Raw genomic sequence first — 23,062 nt, 5'->3', positions numbered from 1 at the left:
TGGTGACGTGTGGATTTTAATCTGGAGTAGATAGGGATAATTTTGTTCTTGGTCACATGCAAGAAGTTGTGATGATAATGGCCTAAACCAAGCACGCCCTGGCATCAGGAAGCCCTGATCCCACCCATCCATTCTCACCTGTCCCAGATTGGGTAAGCAGTTTTGTCTCATTGGCAATCACACCGGGACACTGTTGTGCACAAACCCAGCTGCTAGAATGTGCCTGACTGACATTTTCTGCACGTGGATCTGGGGCTGACCTGTCAAAACGTTAAAAGAATTTTAAAAGTTTACATGTCTCTGTGCCTTTTGGAACTATTTAAACCCCATTAAAATTTGAAGAGCATAATTTAAAAACCATAAATAAAACAAAGCACTAAATTGCTTTACTTTAGTGTTACTAATTGAAATACCTTCCCTTCAGCTTCCTTGTCCACAACCCTCAGAATATGATTGAAATTAATGAGGTCTCCAAGAATACACTCGGTCTGACCTGCTCAAAGACTGAAGAGGTGATTTCCCTTGCATAGTGTTGGGATCCCAGCAAGGTTGCCCTTCTGCTAGACTCCATGTGATGACAGGTGCAATCTATCTGTCAGCAAATCACGGATTTCATCACTTGGCTGTGCACAGGTGGGACTAAGGCTTGCTGAAGTTTCATATGGACTCCAGCTAACAATATTCTTCCCATGGACTTGTACAAACTGAATTTTGGAAGAGGAGTATAATTTGTATCATCCTCTGTTTATATATTTTTTTTACACATGTTTATTTTCACAGCATAATACATTTTTGGATGCCTCACACGTACACAAGGGTTTCTTGAGCTATTTTTGTTTGTCAGGGTTATGTTTATCCCATGAAGATATCAAATACACTTAGAAAACAGTCTCTTACACATCCTTCAGTAATTGCTTTCAGCCTTAACGCATCCCTGCCCCCATCCATCCATCACAGAGTAATTGAGGCTGCTTTGCGGTGTGGAATTACTGTCATTGAGAATTGGATGTAATTTTGGAGACTTGTCATAAGATACTCACAGATAGCTTTCAGAGAATACTTCATTTAGAGAGTTGGATTCAAAAGTTATGCTGACCTAGGCTATTTGCTTTATTTGTATGTTTTAATCTGCTGTTATTAGCAGTGATCAAAGATGCATGTAATAACTAAACCTGTGGTTATGTTTGCCTGGGGAAAGCAAGGTTAGAATATACAGGATTTCTATCTGCAATATATGTTGTATACATTTCTGATCAGCTAAGACCTTTTTTGCAAGAATTACCCACAAAAGTATGCAATTTATTGTAATATGTTAATAGGTTTGACCTTTCATAACAGGGTTATTCTGTACTTCCAAGTTATTGCTATAGCAGTTGCACCCTATAAAATGAGTGTCTTGATTTGCAATGTTCCATCTTGTAGTGCAAGTAGAATTACATGAAAAATGGTGAATGGGTGCAGTCTTTGATTATGCTGACTGCTTTACTGAGGCAGCACGAAGTGTGGACAGTGAATGGGGGAAGGCTGGTTTCCGTGATACGCTAATCTGCAGTTTCTTGCAATTCCATAGCATGCATTCTATGGTGTATTGATGAAAAATTGGCAAGGGTCAAAGGGGACATGTCAAATTTCTTTCTCCTCCTGCGGATATACAGGAGCTAGTAAGTTTTCTTAGCTGTAGCTTCAACATGGTTGGATGCATGGTTTCTGATAAATGGATGATTCAGTCCTGTTATCCCAGATTGAGCAACAACAAATCTTTATGGAAAGTAGTGTTGAATGAAAAAGTATTTGCTTAATGAAATATTCTCAATCTTTTCTTTCTTAAAGTTGGATCCTTTAGAGAAGGAATGGCTGAAGTTTGCTGCCATTGGACATTTAACTGCTTTGTGTGATCTTCTCAGGCAGGATCCATCTCTGGCAATGAAAAAGGTAAACTTTTTCACAGGTGAATTAACTTACATGTTATAATAAAAATTACATGGAAAAATAAATGCAACTGAAATATTTTTGTAAATAATATGCAATGGTATAATTAAAAGTATTATTAGAACTTTGTTTTCTTGAAGCATCCTTTTAACGATAGAGATTCTTGATAGCTGCTTTAGGGATTGGGATGGGAGAGTAATATTCTGCCAAATTCTCCACTCATTATTGTCCATATTCAAATTATGTTCTGTACATCTGGGCTATCTGACTTGTATAAGCATTAACTGTACATCTTCTTTCTGATGTATTCCAGCCTTCTGCTATTACTATGCACTTGGAGCCTTGTTCATTTGTCTTACAAACAATGCTAAATAATCAAAGGCATTCTAGACCACCCAAGTATGAAAATACTAGCAACAGTAGGAATTTCTTCTTCAATAGCCTGTGTATTTCACTTTTACTGAATGTTTAATCTAACAATTAACATGAATGCCACTTCCCATCCAATAATTGTTTGTATGATTTGGAATATCCAGTGAGAGCTGTTCATTATCTTGGCCAGAGTTGTAATGTTGCCCTCTGTATACAGTGTGGAAGTGGCAGATCAGATGTCAGTTGTGTTGATAGCTTTCAAAAAAATGTTTTCCACACTTTGGCAATCAGTTTCCAATGGGGTCCACTTTCACAGGTCTTATAGACTTTCGTGGAGATAAAATAAATCCCTAGTTTCAATAGAAAATCTGGCTCATTAGGATTAATGTGCAAATTTAACACCTATTGGATATACAGTACTATGTAGTGTGGTCAAGACAGTTGCAGGTTATTAAAGAACTTTGCTTCATTTATTATTTTGTGTTAAAGTAGAAAGAAAACATTTTAAGATAATTTTGTCTCTTCCATGTAAACTGTTCTATTGAAATTCTGAAGGACTTCACATCTGTAAGTATCAATGTTTCTACTTCTAGTTTTTTAAAAATCTTTGAATATACTTTAAATTTATGGTATTTAAAATGTCTTCAATCACTATCTAGCTAATCAATATCAGACAACATTTTCACAAATGAAAGATGCTGTTCAACAGTGCTGTTATAAAGTTGTTGAATCATACTCCATTCCAGTGATGAACAAACAATTGCAATTGAAATCCAGTGGAATACTATATTTCTGAGGAGACAACCTGACCCGTCGTGTGCTCGGTGGAAGACAAGAGATTCTGTAGCCCTAATACAAAGAAAAACTGAATTTATCCTGGTGTTATGGATAATACTTATCCTTAAAATTCAACAGCATTTTAAGGAAATAAGTAACCAACATATTCTTGCTGTTTTGGAGAGCTTTTCTATGTAAATTGGTGCTTTGTTTCATATACTAAAATTGCAACTAGACTTCTAAAATACTTCATTCATTGTAAAAACACTTCAAAAGATCTCAAGATCTAGCAATACCAGTGGTTTTACTGCATTATAATGTTAAAGTTAATTCACTTCATCAGGGCATTTTATAACTTAACGAAAATTTTCAGAAATGTATTGTTCCATCGATTTGTCCTAATCTTTGACAATGGCCACTGTCAAAGTTTGTGTTTATTTTGTAAAACTTTTGCTTCCTTTTCCCACAAGCAATGCAAATGCTAATTCTATTAACTCCTTTATTGTAGCATCTGTTGCTGTTCTAATATTGGAGATTTAATATTAACTGTTAAATATTAAAGATATGCAAATGCCTGAGTATTTTGCCGTACATTTAATCTGCAGTTCAATTTGTTGATGTTTTAGAAGTTTTAAATAATTATCCTAATTCATAATTTTAAAATGTTTCCTTTTCTCCTTCCATAACTCCTTTGTAATTGGTGTGCTGGAATGATCCCACTAACTTTGAAATGATCTATGTGATAATAGGGGGTAAGTAGTTGACCACAAATGAAACATTCTTGGTCATGTGTCAAGTTGTGTCATGTGTCTTGTTACTGATCAAGGAAGAGATAAGCTGAGTTCTCCATTAACTAATCCATTTGAGGCAGGACACTCCAATTGGCTTGTACTTAGTAAACCCAGGATATGCCAGTCCAAAGAATCTGCACTACTTTGAGTTTGAATTGGAAGTTGACAATCTTATAGCATCCTTTAAAATGGCATTGACCTTTCTCAACCAATATAACTTTGTAAAGAGCTATGCTTTGAAATAAATAGAGTTCTGTCCAATGTCAGCACTAATACTTGATAAATTTAAGTTTCTAATTTCTAGCACTGCAACATCTTGTGAATGACTATTGTTAAAATAGATCTCTTGACATTTAGAAATTATTCAAAGACCCATCAATATGCTAGAGCAGCAGTCTACTTCATGAGACAAACATACCACCCAGGCTCAGACTGTTGGTGATCTGTGGCATAAGGTAGTAGTAGATAAAAAGACCACTGCACCTTTTGTTATATTTTAAAAAAAAGCATTGACCAGTTGTTCAGGATCTGGAGATTTGGGTTTGAGATGTGAAATTGATTTTTTTTTCATGTGCATAGAGGAACACAGCTATCCAGAATAGAAAGTTCAGTTTTCAGTCAGTTGAGAACCTCTATCAACTTCATCAGAATATAAAGTACAGCCAAATTGGTATACTAGATGTTATTAATTGCCAGAAGTATCAGCATTGTCATAACAAATGAATAATTCACAACTAATTCTCAACTCTTTGCAAGTTCCTTCAAAATTAATATTATTCTGATAAAAATAGACATTTCAAAGCCAAAAGGTTTATTGGTATGATGTTAATTATCAAATATAACTATAATAATTCAGTCTAATATAGGAAATCTAATGATGAAGAAAACCCAACAGCCACCGCAACTGTATAGATGTGTTTAATTCAAAGATTCAGTCATTGAGATATGACGAGATCAACAATTTGCAAACTACTCTTGATATTTTTTAAACAAGTAAATGGTGGCTTGTTGAATGATCAATCTTTTTTATTTCATACTAAACTATAATTAATGGTTAGTAATTCCACTGCTCATCAAATATTTTATAATTGGTCTATTTCATTCAGGTAATTTATCCAGTCTGTCATGGTTTTTAAAATCTCAGTTTCCCTTAATATTGTGCGTGTCTCAAATATTTTGCATCTTTTTACCCTAGAGATAAGCTAAAATTTTCAATACTTTGGTTTATGAGAATTGCTTGAGGGAAGAAAAAAAAATCACTTTCTATGGTCTTTAAAGATCCCCAGTGTCTGGTGAATAAGAGGCCAGCAGATCTGAAAGGAACTCCAGTCTAAAGATCTTTATGTGCAGTTTTCTTGAAAGATAACAGCCAGCAAAATCAGGGCATGATTGCTTTGCCTAATTATTACCTGTTAACTTTTACCTTTATGTGATTTTTAAACAAGTCCAAGTAAGAACATCCATCACTCGTCACCCCTCCAATGGCACATAGTGGCTGTAGTGTATAGCATTTTACATCACAAGGATTGCAGTTACTCACCTGCAACTTTTTCCAACCAGGAGGATGTGCTCAGCAGTGCATGGGAACACTACTACTTTCAGGGTTACACGTTTACTCAGAAAATAAGAGTAGGCAATTCCAGCCTACTCCGCCATTTGATATAATCATGCCCTATCTACTTCAAGAGTCAGCTCCTCTTCTGTGCCAAATCCCAAATCTTTCAAATGTGTATCTACCTCCTCTTTAAACATCTTGAGAGATGTGATCTAGCCTCTTCCTGCCCTCTGGGGCAGTGAACTCCAGAGAGGTTCCACCATCTGAGAGGAACTTCCTGTGCACGACGAGTTTGTAAATAATAGCCTCCTTTTGACAATGACCACTCCCCAACCCCAAAATTTAAAATATTCCCAGAGTGGAAACATTTCAGCATCATTCCTTCTTAAGATATTGTTTCCATCATATTGCCTCACTTTTTTCTATTCACTCTGCTTGTTCATATGTTGAAGGAACTTCTCAACAAATCTCTCTACATGATTTTCCTTTCATAAAACCATGATTACTTGGCTTGATTGCATTAAACTTTTTGATAAATCTAACTATTTCTTTCTTGATAAGAAGCGCCAGCATCTCCTGATGTAGTCATCTTGCCTATGATTTTTAATGCAGCACTTGAATTGACCATTAAACGTAAACAAAAGATGTCTGGTACTTAACAACAAAAATGCCCTCTTAACAATGTCATATTTGTTAATGAATATCATTCAGTCAATTTTACCAAGAATAACAATTATATTTTGGTATGTGTTAGAGATGCATATTGAGAACTAATAACAGATTATTTTGTTTACATGCTATAAAGACTGTATTTTGTAAGGAGATAAACTCGTCATTGCATTTATTTGTTGAAGTTGATATAAATGCCTGAATTCCCAAGGCATCTCCAGGAACACAAAACTGTAAATTTACCTTTTACCAAAAGTGAAGCTGCACACAGGTAACCTTGGAATAGCTCTATAAACTTGGGTCTGCATGCCCTTGCATTTGCGAATTTGCCATGTTTGGAATATAGAATAGATTTATTGAGGTATCTTTGTGTTCAGGTTTCCCTCACTAATATTTTTCTCTATTTATCTTATCACAATTTGTTTCTTGTCTCTGAATTATGGATCAACTCTTCAACATCGTCAATTGTTCGTCGTCATAGTTCGTAAGTTTCTTTTGTATCTTAAATTAGCAGTAAAAGGATTATTCTTGTTAAATTTATTAATACTGGATTTTATTGACTTCTAGCCCTATGAGTTTGACTTAATGAAGGAAGATGATCAAAGGGAAGAAAATTACTGTGTTTAACATGAGCATTTTTTTAAACATCCACTGAATTTGGGTGTTTGTCATACTTCAGTTCTCTCAGTCAGACTCATAATTTAAGTATCCATGCTGTCTTAATCCTTCAGCATGAAGTGAGTTCTCCATAGTGATTTGTATCCTCTTTGTAGTACGTGGACCTCTCTAATGTGATGTGAATATTATGGAATAATCTGTGTACTTTCCTGACAAAGTATCCAGGTTTCTGTTGGACCTTGCTTTACTACTGGTATCTTCATCTTACCTGGTCTGTGAAAATATTTAACACTGCCCGCTAATTTTAAGTACTCAATTTTAATTTTATTTCTGGTTTCTTTATTTATATACCCAATGTCACAAACCCTTGTTCACGGTCTGCCACTTCATATTTTTTGGTATTGGGCTTCATTTATTTCTTGTAAATTCTAAATGAAACTTAAATTCATTAACTATATTTATTGTTTGAGGGCTTGGGTAAAACTAATAGTGATGGTGTAATTCAAAAATAATGTATGTGAAGCCATGAGACTAAAGAATTACTGAAGGACCTATTACAACTTTGTGGTAAACCCATGTTCTTAATTTAGAAGTCAGAATAATCTCCTTTGGATTGCTTACTACAGGAGGAGAGGGTAGGAGAATTTGAAGTCTCAGTTCCAACTCTGATGAGTTCAGTTTGTTACGTTTTGCACACTGGTTGTCAATTTTTCTTTGATTATATTATGGTTACAGGTGGCTATGGCTATGGTTACCCATTTTTCAAACGTTTGCTTTACGGCAGACCTATATTAGTATGTGGTACCTGTTTTTGCTAACCACAGACCATGGATTTGCGCCTTGGAAGATTTCCAGGGTGCAGGCCTGGGCAGGGTTGTATGGGAGACCAGCAGTTGCCCGTGCTGCACGCCTTCCCTTCTCCACGCCACCGATGTTATCCAAGGGAAGGGAACTAGAACCCAAGCAGCTTGTTGTTGCAGAGCAATGTATTGTTAAGTGCCTTGCTCAAGGACACAACACGCTGCCTCAGCTGAGGCTCGAACCAGTGACCTTCAGATCACTGGACCAATGTCTTATCCACTAGGCCACGCGCCATCACATGATTTCAGCTTTTACTGCAATGAATTTAAAGTACTTTGGACCTTGTGACAGAGTAGTTACCTTATGAAGCTGTGATGCATCTGGATAGGATCCAGCATATTATTCTCCAGGACTGCCCTGTAATTCAACTTCAATCACAAGTTAGTTTCAAAGCAGAATTGAAGATCTAAATTCCATAAAGCCATGATTTTCCTTATGGTCCACTTTGAATCTGTTATCAGAACCAGGGTGTGTAACGGCTGATACAGAATGTCAGGTTCCCATGAGTTAGAACTATGTTTCTGTTTGTGACCCATAGGTAGAGACAGGTCTTCACTGCATTTTATTCGATGGACCTCCAAGGATAATGCTGGATGTCCTCCAGGGTTGGTCCTTCTGAGTGAAATGGCTATCATTTGGGTATTCAGGAAAACCCAAATTTATTCCTTTACTTTCTGTTATTGGTATCATTTCCTCATGTGGCTAGAATAAAGAATAATCCCTATGGAAAGGGGAGGTGGGGGTGGGGAGGGAAACATGTGCTTAGTGGCAGGATCCCATCGGACATGACAGAAGTTCTGGAGAATAATATGCTGGATCCTATCCAGATGCATCACAGCTTCGTAAGACAACTAGTTTGCCTGTGATTACAAGAAACTGCAGATATTTGTGGATACAGCTCAGCACATCATAGCCCTCCCCTCTATGGACTCTGTCTACACATCGCACTGCCTCAGTAAACAGCCAGCTTAAACAAAGTCCCCACCCACCCCAGACGACTTATCCTCTTCCGCCCTCCCATTGGGTGGAAGATACAAAAGCCTGAAAGAATGTACCACAAACTTTAAGGAGGGCTTTTATCCTGCTATTATAAAACTATTGAAGTGACAGTAGTATGATAATATGGACTCTTGACCTCACCATCTACCTCATTATGGCTTTTCACCTTATTGTCTGCCTACACTGCACTTTCTTTGTAACTAATACTTTATTCTACATTCTGTTATTTCTTTGCTTTGTACTACTTCAATGGCTATTGGTAAATGGATTGCATGCAAAACATTTTTTCACAGTACCTCAATACGTGTGATAGCAATAAACCAATGTACCAATTTCCATGTGCAATAGCAGAATTATTCCTTAGATGATGTATGTTTCTAATAAGGCTCATTGTATATGGCCTGTAGGTAACAGACAGATAATCAGGTCAATTTCATCTTTTATCTCCATCTCTCCATCCTCTTCAGCTGCTAACTCTGGTAGGTGAACTGAAAGGTTTTTGTACACCATGTACATCTTCTGTTTTCTAAGAATGCCTCAAAGAATTTTCTGTAAAGGGAAGGCAGCTTTTGGATCTGATCACTTTTTTTCATGTCACATATATAAAGCATGCCTGCATATAGAAAGTAAAACCTCAATTGGTAATGTCTTTCTTTGCCACACACGTCAAAGATCTGTGCATGGAGCTATAAATTATGCTCTAAAGTTAGGCCTGTATTGTCTGAATTGAATGTTTAGATTACCAAGAGACGATCAGAAAAGCTGTTCAGTTATAATGAGATGGTAATAATACTGTCTCATTAAAATAAATCTACTTCTAGAGGAGGTTTCTTCTCCCAGGTGCCTAATGAGCCCATTGCAATTACTCTGGTTTTCTTTCTTTCACTAAAATTATTTTTAACATAAATATTAAGCTTCAGTTGTGACATTCCCACTGAGCGGTATGTTGGTGAGAGCATAACTAGGCCCCTGTTCACCAGGGCTGATGGGTCGCAGCAAACATCATCAATCATCAGTCCTGTCAGGCACTTACACCTTGGCTTCATTTTAGGCACGCTTGGTTTGTTGTTTTGTAATTAGCATGGCCGAATGGGCAGGAAATGTTGTACATACATTTGTGAGCAGCTGGCAAATTCAGGGAACTTTCCAGAATGAAGCAGACGGTGAACTACAAACATGGGGCCTCCAAGGAGGGAAGGTGATCATCAGGTAGTAACAGCCCAGCACGTTTCTTAGGATCATCAAAGACAGATCTGTGGACCATTTTGGAAAAATGTTAATTCAAAATTTTCTTTAGTATATCTGTAAAATATACCTGCAGTTGTTAGACTTGCTCCATTTGAAGACCTGAAAGTTATTTAAATGTGTAAGTATTAGAACAATTTAAACTTGTATTTTAATAGCAGGTTTGCCTTTTGTATTTTAGCAGCAAAACGCAATTCCTCTCAAATGTCCTTTACTGTCTCTCTATTAGGTAATCAAATAGGATGTGAATGTTGTGATTTATTTTAAATTGTTAATGCCCTATATTATCTATTGAGATGAAGATATTGAGTGAACAGCAGCCAGTTGTTTATTCCAGTTTTATCCCTTCCCTGGTCATTCTTTACTAATTGAGATATAGTTTCCTGAGTGCTGGGCTTGCACTAATACTTATCTCTTGGGATTTCTCATATTTGAAGCATGATGCAAAGTGCTGAAAATTTGTTCACTTTCAAATGGTCATTATTTGTGAACTCAGTTCTGTTCTTGACTAATGCTCAGGGGCCAGAACTCTGGGAGGCTGAGACACAACAGCATGACACAAATCAGAATAGGGATTGAACCGGGTATTTTGAGTATAATTGAACAACTTGACAAGCCAACTCATTGAGTACAAGAGTTTGAATGTCATATTGTATCTGTGTGTGTCTATATATATATATATATATATATATATAAAAGCAACACATTGGTCTGGCTGCACTTGAGAGTATTGTGTACAGTTTGGTCACCACACAACAGGAATGATGTGATACCATTGGAAAGAATGCAGGAGAGATTCATCAGGATGTTGCCTGGAATTGTGAGCTGTGATTAGAAGGGGAGGTTGGATAGGCTGAAGTTGTTCTCATTGGATTGTAGAAGGCGGAGGGTGACTGTATAAAGGTTTATAAAATGATGAAGGGCAAAAATGTGGTAGATGGTTGGTCTTTTTCTGGGGTGGGAGAGGCTAAAACTAGAAGGCATAGGCTTAAGATGGATGGGAGAAATTGAAAGAAATTCTGCGAGCTGCAGAGTGCTGTTATTATGGGTCAAGCTGTGTGGGAAATGATAGACACGGACAAAAGTATAACATTGAAAAGGCATCTGAATGGTAATGGAGTGGAGTGAAGTGGGAAAATGAGATGGGCATCTGGACAAGTTAGGCTGAAAGGCCTGTTTCTGTGCTGTACAACTCTGGCTCTGATTGTATTTAATCACATGTTAAAACTGTTGAGCCATCTGGATCAAAGAAGAAACATTAAATATTTAACTTAGCACAAGAGCATATATTTGTTTGCATTTTTGATGACCAGTGTGTTCCATAGTGATTTAAGCACCTGTTGGAACTAACAGCCAATTAGTGCACAGTAAGGATGAGCAAGCTAATCATGATGGTGGTTGGATAATGGCCCAGATTTTGTGAAGTCCAATATTTCTGTTGTGCTTATAGATTATCCCAAGTGTCCTGCACAGAACTAGTTTAGATTAATAAAGAGGAATTTACTAACCAAAAATGTGTGACCCCCAACAGCTGTGCTCTTCTTGATGTAACGTATTACAGATGAGCCTGAGCAAGCTCCCATCTATGAAACTGCCAAGGAAATCTTTGATAGCAAACTACCTCTAACTTCACCCTATTTTCAGAACGATCATGTTTTTGGAATGTTTCTGATTACCCCTAACATTCAGGACATTCAAAAACTTAACAGGCAATATACACAATTGAAGGTAATATAGTTTTAAAAATACAAGCAATTGTTAAATAAATATTTGAGTTTCTGCAAACTCAAATAATGCAGAAAGAGAGAGACTTTTTATTGTCTTTATTACTTGCAGCTATAAAATTTAACTTCACATGATCTCTTGGGTGCTGGCTTAGGCAGATTCTTTGTGTCAGTAGCTGAGAAATTTTCAGGAGTTTCTGTCCCACATTTGAATCCATACAAAGCCTAGTGTTGGAGTGTATTGACATGATTGCTGCCTGGAATGCTTTTGCAAGTTCAGGGCTTCTCTACATGGATTTGCATGAGCCAGTATCACAACACTTTATTTCTGGGGATGAGTGCTGGCAGGACTCCATATTATTGCTGGAATTTTATAGATAAGATTTTTCCCAGCCCATTCCCAGCTCGGGGATCAATATTGACCAAGGCATTGAGGAAGAATGCCTGTTCATCTTTGGACAGTTCTTTGTGATTGTCTATACTTACTTAACAGTGTAATTTAATTTGCATAAGAAAAATGGCATCTCTTGCAGTATGGTCTCCTGCGGTATTGCACCAATTTGTCACTGCAGATCAAAACTGTGGGTTTTAGAGATATCATTCTGAGGTAAAATAATGCTGACAACCAGTTTAAAAAGAGGTTCTGATTTGTTCCAGGGGTGAAGAACAATAAACTACCAATGTTTGAAATATGAAATAAAGAGAAAATGCTTAAAAAAACTCAGCAAGTCGTGCAGCATCTGTGAAGACAAACAATTAGTGTTTAATTTCCAGAACTCATCAAAGCTCTTCTGTGCTCTTCAATGAAAACTTCTGCAAAGTTGGTCCAATTATTGCAGATTATCAGAACTTCCTTTTCTTCCATCCATTGGCCTCCCCCACCATCTCAATCTGAGGTCCTGGACTCTGTTAACTGTATCTGTTTCCACAGATGTTGCCTGACCAGAGTTCTTCCAGGATTTTCTGTTTTTATGTGTATGAAGAAAAGGACATAAGTCAGGCACTACAAATATTTTGAAGTGAATACAAATTATTTTTTATTCTTTTGGGAAAGGTACAGAGATTGCCGTTTAGGACATATAACATCACTCTCTTTTTCTAACAACAACACACACAAAATGCTGGTGGAACACCGCAGGCCAGGCAGCATCTATAGGGAGAAGCACTGTCGACGTTTCAGGCCGAGACCCTTCGTCAGGTCTCAGCCCAAAATGTCGACAGCACTTCTCCCAGAATTTCCAGCATCTGCAGATTTCCTCGTGTTTACTCTCTTTTTCTGTTTGCATTTCACAACAAATTTTGGCACATTCTAATAATGAACACTTAATTTGAGTAGTATCTTGAATATAACAGCTAGTCCCAAAATATTTTATCCACAGTGCTATTTTAAACAAATGTGTAGTACCTGAATTAGTAGGTATTACCGTAATAGATGACACAGCATGTGTTTTTTACTTGTCTATATCTGTTAATACTTCATCTTTTATAAGGGAATCAAATGAATCCAATGTGGCATTAACTAGCATGTTAATATCAGCACTTGTTTTTCAAATTCCTAATTCTTTTTTTCTCCTTCCAGACTGCTTTACACTGGGCAGCTAAACATGGTAAAGAAAACATGGCACGGATGTTAATAAATGCAGGAGTGGATATTAATCTCAGAGCTGTGAGTTACATATTCTCCATTTTAATTTTGCTTTCTTGTAGGAGGTTTGAATGTCATAAAAGCATATTTCCATAATTAACAATCTGAAATGAACGCATGGTAACACAACTCTGCAACTTAGATTCTTTGCTGCATTGCTGATTATAGTGAAGAGTAGGTATTTTCCTTCCTTGAGTAATTTAACCCAAATTTGGTATATAATCTGGTGAAAGATCACTTTTTCTTTAGTATAGAACCTAAGATGCAGAATCACCTGTCTTTGAAGTTTCCTGTGAATACATTGTGTAAAATAGTGTGAATCTTATTTTAAGTTGTCTGCTGATTTTCTCCCCTTTGTGATCATTTCCTTAATATAGTAACTCACGCTATGTCTAACTCATAGTGTCACCTGCTCACTAGCTGCCCTCCTCTGTCATCCAGTTTGCTATATTTCTTAGTCCTGTGGCCTTTACAAATTGTAGGAAAATGTCCTAGATTGTTGCTGCCTAGACAAGCTGCCTAAGCAGCATGTGTTACAGATAAACCTGCTCTTTGTGAGTTGCATGAAGCCCCGTGATCTGCTATCTAACCTCTTTCTGTCTGAAATACAACTTATTTTATCCATGGTTTTAACATTTCCTAACTAATTAAGAGTACCATCTTAGAAATTTTTTACATCTAATGTTTTGTTTCTTTGTTAGACATCCAAGAGATTCAGTCAATAAAATTTGGTATTGAACATTACCTTTCAGAATGATGTTTTCTGGAGTTAATATCTAGGATACCTTCTATATTATGACTCTTATCATTGGCATATTTGGCATTGCATCTGTTAAAAACTGCATCTTCAAATATTTTGGCCGGATTTTGAATGTTTGCTGTAGTATTTCATTTTTAAAGAAGTTTTTCTTAAGACATATTCAATGAAGATTCCTTTTGGAAGCTTGATTTGCTTAGCATGGTTTCAGCTGAATTCTATCCTTGATTCTTTCTTGAATTCAGGCAATAAATTTAGACAATAAGTTAATCTGCATGTGACAACATTAATACAGATGCCTGGCTGCTGGCAACTATTGGAGAAGGCTCTCCACATCAAAGACCTCCTGTACGCCTCTCCACGTCACCATCTGAAGATCTGCCAACGATATCATCGGCAAATTTATAGATGGCATTTGAGCTGTGCCTAACCACATGGTTGTGATTGTAAAGAGATTAGAGCAGTAGGCTAACCACACATCCTTAAGACACACCAGTGTTGATTGTCAGCTAAGAGGAGATGTTACTTCTGATCTGCACTGTCTGTGGTCTCCAAATGAGGAAGTCAAGAATCCAGATGTAGAGGAAGGGACAGAGTCCCAGATTTTGCAACTTGTTGATCAATACTGATGCTGTTGATCACTGAGCTGTAATCTATAAACAGCATCGTGTCATAGGTACTTCTGTTGTCCTGGTGATCCAAGGCCCAGGGGAGACACAGCAAGATTGCATCTGATATAGACCTATTGTGTAGATGGACAAATTTTTAAACTTTTTTATTTATTGAGCTACAGCGCAGAAAGGGCCTTTCCGCCTTTCAAGTTACACCGCCAGCAAGCCCCTGATTTAATCCTAGTCTAATCACGAGACAATTTAAAATGATCAATTAACTTACTGAACTGGTATGTCTTTGGACTATGGGAGGAATCCTGGGCATCCAGAGGAACCCCACTTGTCACAAGGAGAACTTACAAACTACGTGCAGTGGAGGGAATTGAGCCTGGGTCACCTGTACTGTAATGTTTTGTGCTAACCATTACGCTAGCATGCAGAAAGTCCAGGCCCTTTCTTAGGCAGGAGTTGATTTTGTCAATGACCAACCTGACAAAGCACTTCACCACAGTAGATGTGAATACAACTGGGCAATAGTAGTTGAGGCAGTTCATCCTGCTCTTCTTGGGAACTGGTATGATTGTTGCCCTTTTGAAGTAGGTGGTAACCTCTGACTGCAGCAGTGAGAGGTTGAATCTGTCCTTGAACACTCCTGCCAGTTGGTTGACACAGGCTTTCAATGCTCTAATAAGTACATCATCAGGGCTTCACACCTTGCAAGGGTTCACCTTCATGAAAGATGTTCTGACATTGGCCCCTGAGGTGGAGATCACAAGTCACCAAATACTGCAGGGATTCGAACAGGTGTAGTTTTATTCTCCTGCTCAAAGCATGCGTAAAAGGCGTTGAGCTCATCTGAGAGGGAGGCTGATGTACATCCAATTTTGTCTTTAATTTCAATCAGAATTGTCTTGTTTGGTCTTAATATAGCCTTCTTAGGTTACATCTGGATTTCTTGTGTAATTCTGGATCACCAGACTTAAATGCTACAGATCTAGTCCTCAGCAGTCTACAAATCTCCAGGTTCATCCACGACTTTTGGTTTGGGTATGTTCGGTATGTTCTCGAAGGCACACACTGATCCACACACGTCTTGATGAAATCTGTGACAACTGTGGCGTATTCATTCAGATTCGAAGATAAATCCCTGAATATTGTCCGGTCCACTAACTCAAAGCAGTCCTGTAAGTGCTCCTCCGCTCCCTTGATCATACCTTCTTGGTCCTCATCAATGGTGCCATCGCTTTTAAGCCTCTATCTTTCTGCCAGGAGTAAAAGTACAGCCTGGTGATCTGACCTTCTGAAGTGCTGGTGTGGGATGGCACAATAAGCATTCTTGATAGTGATATACACAGTGGTCAAGTGTGTTTGCTCCTCTGGTTCTTCAGATGATATATTGGTGGCAGTTTTCAGAGACCTCTTCAAGCTGACCTGGTTGAAATCCCATGCAATGATAGGGAAGACATCAGGTTGCGCTGTTTTGTGACTGCTGATCACAGTACTCGGCTCCTCCAGTGGCAGAAAACTCCCACAACAGATAAAATGGACAGTACTTGACTGCCAGATGTTCCAGGTCAGGTGAGCAAGACTGAGACAGAACTGTCATGTCTACGCACCGTGGTAAGTTAATCATGAAACATATTCCACCTCCTCTGCCTTTTAAAAGAATCATCTGACCTGTCTTTATGGTGAATGATGAAGCCCTCACCTGCAGCACTGTGTCCAAAATGGCGGGGGTGAGCCATGTTTCTTTGAAGCAAAGTGCACAGCAGTCCCTGATGTCTCTCAGTATTACTGCAGTCTTGCTCTGAGGGCTTAAATTTTATTTAAATGCACCGGAGACAGTGCATTTGCCAACAGGTTAGTCAAGAATGGGGGGGAGGGTTTCTAAAATCTCTGTGTTTCAATTGTAATCTGCAAACCAGTCTGCATTTCTCGCTTCCTTTTTTCTTAAAGGGGAACAGCACTTGCGACCTGGGTCTGCTGATTCTGAGGATCAATAGATAATCTTAAACATCTTAAAACAATGTTGTTTACTGCAATACCCATGGCAATGGATCTCAGCTGTTGTAGTCCTAATCGGGGATACTTGAATATTCCCATTGGAGCTGTATGCAAAGAGTCATCACATTGGCGCCATCTTGTTAACATATAACTTTGTCGCAATTGTGATGGATTGGAGTCACTGAATGTGGCTTCATAAGGCTGTAAACTAGTTTATAATGTATTGTATAAAATTACATATTTACTCACACTGGTGTCCTTACAATAATTTGAAATATATTTCAAATTACAATCCTACTTAACCTGTTTCATTAAAATAGCATTACAATATATTCCTTACATGGCATGATTATTTACATTATATATAATTACACAATTATGTAAATGATTAAAATGAATGCCACATGTTCTGAAGCACAAATAAATTAACTGAGAAAAGTTGTCACTTGTAGAACATACAATCATGAACCGGCCTGTGCACTTGCAGACAGTAGAGAATAGACTTGACACAGGAGCATAAAGGCAGAAATGGAAGTGGAAGAAGGTTAACCAATGTACAAAGCTAATTGTAGAGGTCATTATTGAGTGGGTAGCATGTCATAGTCTGGATTAATATACAAGTCCTTTGGGCATTGAGTAACAGTCCATATGACAGGCAGCTGGAGGAAGAGAATGGACAAGGCAAAGAATTCATACTTGGCCAATTAGGCAGGTGTGGAAAAATGGTTGAGTGGAAAAAAAATAATTGGAGTTAAAACCATGATAAGCCTATGTGATAAGTGATGAAAGTACCATTTTAAAACATTATATAGTAATATACACCACTATGGAATCATCAAAATGATAGAAAAGCTGCTTAATTTCATTTGCATTAAATATAAGTGCACACTTCCACAAAAATTGTACCAGACTACAATAATGGTGCATGGGAAATGGCTTTGATCACTTAAAATTTTATCTGTTGTATCTCATTGTTCCAATATGCTTATACAAAAATGTAATAGCTGATGTATTGTTGTTTGAAATATTCTAGGGAATAAAATGAACCTACGAGTTAATTTCAAGAAACAATAGCTTATGACACTGTTCCACAATGTACAATTAAAGTTGCTGAGAATAAAAGATAAAGTTATTTCCTCAAAACAGTTTATTAAAGTTCTTGTTCCCTGGCCAGGGAGGAGAAAAATACAGCATCAAAATTTCAATGAAACTTAGTGAAGGATATATAATACATAGGATATTTGTAAATACCAAGAAATTGGAAATAAGGAGTGAGCTAAAAGCTCATTTTATTTAAGATATAGAAAAGGAGTTTCCATTTGGAATGTTTGAATATTAAGAGTATGATTAGCTGTTAATTTTTCCTTAATTCCTCGATTTTCTTTCTACCAAGTTATGGCTGACTGTGTGGTTTGAAACACTGCCTTTTGCTTTATGGCTGCTTTGCATGTTTCAGTAAGGCAAACTTGAGTGCCGTAGTATTCTCAGTAGTGTACTGAAGGAGGCTGATTAGTTAGTTCAACTGTGGCCACTTTCAAAGGGGCATTAACAGCTGACCCAGATTGAACAACATGTTGTATATTGAACTATTGAATAAGTGTAACATACAGATCTAATTTTTTGACCTAGGATATCCAAACCTCCTTTTGTTGTTTCAATTTACCATGTACTGTAAATTATTAATGAAGTTAAGTGTATAACTTTTTGTTTCCTTTTTCACTGCTTTCTGCCATCTGATGGATAAACAAAGCATGTAAGTTCATGTTGTTTAATACTGTTGTTTTGAGCAACTATGACCTGTTGAGTGAAAAGCAAATTTGAGGATTCAGCACAAAGGCAAATAAATAACCACTAGATGTTTGAGTGCAACTTTTCATAGTTTAGTTAATTCCAAATCTAAATCTCTTAAACTTGTGTTATTGAAAGAAGTACTTACATATTTCCTCACCAGTTATCTCTGACAGTTTTATCCTTCCCCTTGTTGAAAGTATTGGCTCCTTATTGACCATGATTTTATTGCCATGGTCCATATTTACAGTCTGCCCTCCTTATCTGCGGATTCTGCAAACGCAGATTCAACCATCCACAGATCAGGAAAACCCGGAAGTTCTCTCCAGCACTCGATCTTTGAACATGTACAGATTATTTTTTTTTGTCATTATTCCCTAAACAATACAGTATAACAACTATTTGCATAGCATTTACATTGTATTAGGTATTGTAAGTGTTATGTACCCCATCACTAGGTCACTTACCAGCAAAGATAGAGAGGTCTGTTGAAGTCTGATGGTATTATTTTTAAAAGTCTTTATTTATAAAGGGGCACAAAAATAAGATTAATACAAACATTCAGATAATATACATCGTCACTACTCAATCTAAAAGCGCGGGTCTAATAATAACCATCAATAAGAAACAGCTCGATCGTTTGTCTAGGGGATAATATATTGTCCGATGGAAATATAAAAGTCACTCAGTTCCTGCAGGCTTCAGCCTTTTGGGACCGCTGGGTTTTCACTTGTTGGAGAGAGAGAGATTTGTGAGAAAAGAAACTTGCCCGGGTCTTTTATGAAGCAAATCCGTTGAATCGGGGAAGTTTGTTCCCCGTTGTTAGTTCAAGAACATTGGTTCTGTGGTACCTGCCACCGGCTCCCAAGCAAAGGGGAACCGAACGCACGTGGCTTCCTTCAAATTGCTTCCCGCTACTACGGGATCGTTAGCGTTTCTTCTGGTGCGTCTGAAGGGGTTGTTCCCCCAGACCCTCTTTTATACCTCCTCACGGGGTCTCAGATGTCAATCGGGTTGGGATGATGTAATCTCTCTCTCAACCAGCCCACTTTGCCCGAGGGCTTGCACGTAGCATAGTCCCCAATCCACAAACGTGGTCTCCAGGAGACAATGGTCAATGTCGCATTAATTTGCATCACCGGGGAACGAGGCATCCGGCACGTCTCTCTCCCATTTCCTGGGTCTACTGACCCCCCCCCCCTCCAACTAGTGCTCTTGCGATTCTCACAAAGGAGGGGGCTGCGGACATAACATAAGTAATCTAGAGATGACTCAGAAGTACAGGCAGTCCCCAGATTATGAATGAATTCCGTTCCTGAGTCCGTCTTTAAGTCGGATTTGAAGATGGAACAGGTACATGCGGTATTATTTAGTGTCAGTTAGTCAAACGTTTTTCTTAGTATATAGACAATAGACAATAGTACATATTTTACCTTTCTATGCATATAAAACACTTGAGAAACATACGTAGTTCAATAATTAAACCACTGCGTTGCTTAGTAATAGTTGTAGCTTTCATCGAAGCAGGGCCTTTCACATGCTCTATTAAAGTTGTTCCGATCGTTGACCGACTGTAGCCTAACACTTTTCCAATGACCGATAGTGTTTCACCTCTTTCCGATCGCTTTATTACTTCCACCTTATTTTCAATTGTGTTTGTGATTATTTTCATGAATAGAAACACTGTGGATTCAGAGCTACATCGCCGGGTCCTAATGTCCACCGCACTGAGACATGTTAAATAAAGTACTGGGTTCTCCTTGGTCCTAAAGACCACCGCACTGAGACAGGTTAAATAAGGGACTTGAGTATCCACATTTTTTGGTATCTGGGGGGGTGGGGGGGGGTTCTCGGAACCAATCCCCTGTGGATAAGGAGGGCCGACTGTATTAATTTAACTTTCATTTAAAATGATGTTTTTGGCAGTATTGAATGGAAAAACCTTGCTGACCACCTGTTTATATAAGGTCTACTTCTACATGGAATGAAGTGATTAATTTTGTTTTTGACTCTTCACAAATCGAGGCCTTTGTAGCATCCAACTGCAATCTCTATACTGCTTAGTTCTTAGTATAGTTTTACTCCTGGCAGTGGTTGTTGTACTGATTATCATTTACACAAAGGTAATTACTTACCAAATTAGGAATTTAACAAGTGTGAAATATAAACTTGACTTTTATTATGTTAGTTTTCAAACCAAACATTGAATCATCATTTTGATATTCTTGAGTAAAGATTGATGTTGCACCATAAGTCAAAATTAATATCAAAATTCAAAGTTGGCTGAAATATTTAAGTTCAAGCAATTTTATATTTTAAGGAGACAATTACAATATAAAAAGAAAGATTTTGTGTTTTAAAATCTTATAGTGTTACAATGCCACCATTACAAATTACAATTTCCTGGTTACTGCCAGTTACTTTTAATATTTCTCCTCTGGTAATGTTCTAGTCCATTTTTTGAAGAATGAATAGACTTTAACATCAGACTCCCTCATCATAATCTAGTCAGATGAAGAAGGGTCCTGTTTTCAGTCCTCAACAGTCACCACTTCAGTGCAACCTACTTGGGCACAGAGCCTCTTGCAATAAAATTGATTTAATTTGCCCCAAAATACCCATGAAAGCTTTTGTGTCTGATTCTGCTTTGCACCCAGCTATACTGACTTTAAAAGCTGCAGTATATATGTAATGATTTGTAACAAAAGATATTTAAAGGTTAATGTAAATTTACAATTTCAAATCATCTATAAATCATATTTTTTTAAAAACTTAAAAATAATTGGGGACAATATTTTTTGGATTCTGCAACAGGCCCTGGTGCAAGGGTTGATTTGGAACTCACAAATATAATGCTGAAATACATCAAGTCTGAACCGCTGGACTCCAAGTGGCAAAGCTAATTTGTCAGTTGTAACATCAGTCAGTAAGTTTGAGACTTAAATGCAGGTCCATGATTTGCTGCAGTTTGAACAGCTGAATGCTGATGGTTTTGTTTAGAGCCATCAGACTTAAGCAGAGCAATCTAGCCTTGTATGGCGGTTTGACATCATGGACAGGTTTTATTCTAGGTCCTCACTATTCTACATGATTGTTTTTTTAAATGGTGTTTTCTTGTTAAAATCACTACAACTAGTTACTTTGATTATAGCATGTGTACTATTTCTTCACCATCACTAGTCAGTAATATTTGAAAAAGATTGAAGATTAAGTGTAAATGAGAACCATCAGTACAGTAGGAATTATTCTGATGGGTATGAGGAATGAGACTGGGGTGTGGGAGAGGAAAATGATTAATTGTTGTTAATTCAATCCTTAAGTAAATGGCTCCTTTTATCAAACTTATTTTTTTCTTCCCTGCTTTCGGTGACTGTCTCATCATCTGCTTCCACTACAGGGCGTGAGTATTACAAGTCCTTTTAATTATTATTTTGTTTGCCTAATAAACTATCCATATTAGTTGTAGCTTTAATTAGTTATTTTTAATGATCACTAATCTGCTACTTAAGATGTTATGTGCACTATCATTCGCCTTTGTGGTTTACTTTTTTAAGGATAAGACTGTCCAGTATTTTGGGGGGAAATAATTCTTTTCAATACTTAACTTTGGAATGCACTGAATATTTGAGAAACTTCTGGAGGGAAAGGTGGGGGTGGTTGGGGAAAGGAAAAATATTCAACACATTGCTTATTTATAAGTTAGTACAGTACTGCATAGTGCTGATGTAAGCAAATGAGAGGATTTACAAACATGCATAAAAATGATGCATCTTTGGTGGTTCACCTGGCACTTCAATAACTCAATTCAAGCATAGCTATGAATTGGTTGATTTAAGTTTATTTTTCAATCAGTCATCAGTTTTCTGGTGGATAATCTTTTAAAATCTTGTTGTAACCATAAGTGCACTCATATTCTATTATTCTTACTGTGCTATGAACACACGTACAAGTGATCAGCCAGTAGTTTGTTGGAAGGAGAGTATTTCACAGATAAAAGTGCAAATGTAAAATCTTGATGCTAGAAAGATGAAATTAGAAACAAACATATCGTAACTTCTTTTGGGCAGGATCAATGGTAAAGTTATTAAGAAAATGAACAGACCTTAATTTAATGAGTTTTAATATGTTAGAAACAGAGCTGATATAGAAGTTGTGATATAGAAGTGTTTTAATTCTAAGAATCAGGCTACTTATAATGTGTGAGAGAGAAGTAATTTGTTTTGAGGAATAATTTATCTTAATTACTTTATAAATACACCATAAGACATAAGAGCAGAATTAGGCCATTTAGCCCATCGAGTCTGCTCTGCCATTCAATCATGGCTAATCCTTTTTTGCTCCTCCTCAGCCCCACTCCCTGGCCTTCTTCCCATGCCTAATCAAAAGAACCTATCAAGCTGTGTCTTAAATACACCCAATGACCTAGCTTGTACAGCTGCCTGTGGTAACAAATTCCACAAATTCACCACCTTTTCTCCACATCTCTGTTTTAAATGGACGACCCTCTATCCTGAGGCTGTGCTGTCTTGTCCTAGACTCTCCCACCATGGGCAACATCCTTTCCACATCTACTCTGTCTAGGCCTTTCAACATTCAAAATGTTTCAATAAGATTCTCCCCCCCCCCCCACCCCTCCAGTCCTTCTAAATATATCAATGCTGATGCCTTAAGTGGGTATGAATTTTCCCTGGACTGACAAATTGCATTTAATGGGAAT

The 23,062-nt window shown here is 37.4% G+C and overlaps 1 protein-coding gene across 4 annotated transcripts in view; it reads left to right on the top strand.

Moving 5' to 3' along the window:
• The window catches only part of LOC132399744 (ankyrin repeat domain-containing protein SOWAHA), an 89,683-nt gene that overhangs the window by 55,209 nt on the left and 11,412 nt on the right, over positions 1–23,062 (top strand). Inside the window, exons 6-8 of one of the 4 annotated variants that reach the window (XM_059980445.1) lie at positions 1,831–1,932; positions 13,120–13,206; positions 14,188–21,745. In XM_059980445.1, the coding sequence (XP_059836428.1) occupies positions 1,831–1,932; positions 13,120–13,206; positions 14,188–14,223 (225 nt within the window). In that variant the 3' untranslated portion in view covers positions 14,224–21,745. Of the gene's footprint in view, positions 1–1,830; positions 1,933–2,856; positions 4,311–13,119; positions 13,208–14,187; positions 21,746–23,062 lie in introns of those variants that run through there. The other 3 variants (XM_059980448.1, XM_059980447.1, XM_059980446.1) reach the window with 3 other exon arrangements.

Source organism: Hypanus sabinus, chromosome 9 (assembly GCF_030144855.1).
Source record: "Hypanus sabinus isolate sHypSab1 chromosome 9, sHypSab1.hap1, whole genome shotgun sequence".
NCBI lineage: Eukaryota > Metazoa > Chordata > Chondrichthyes > Myliobatiformes > Dasyatidae > Hypanus > Hypanus sabinus.
Note: the sequence above shows the minus strand (reverse complement) of the source record. Positions and strands in the feature narration are given on the sequence as shown.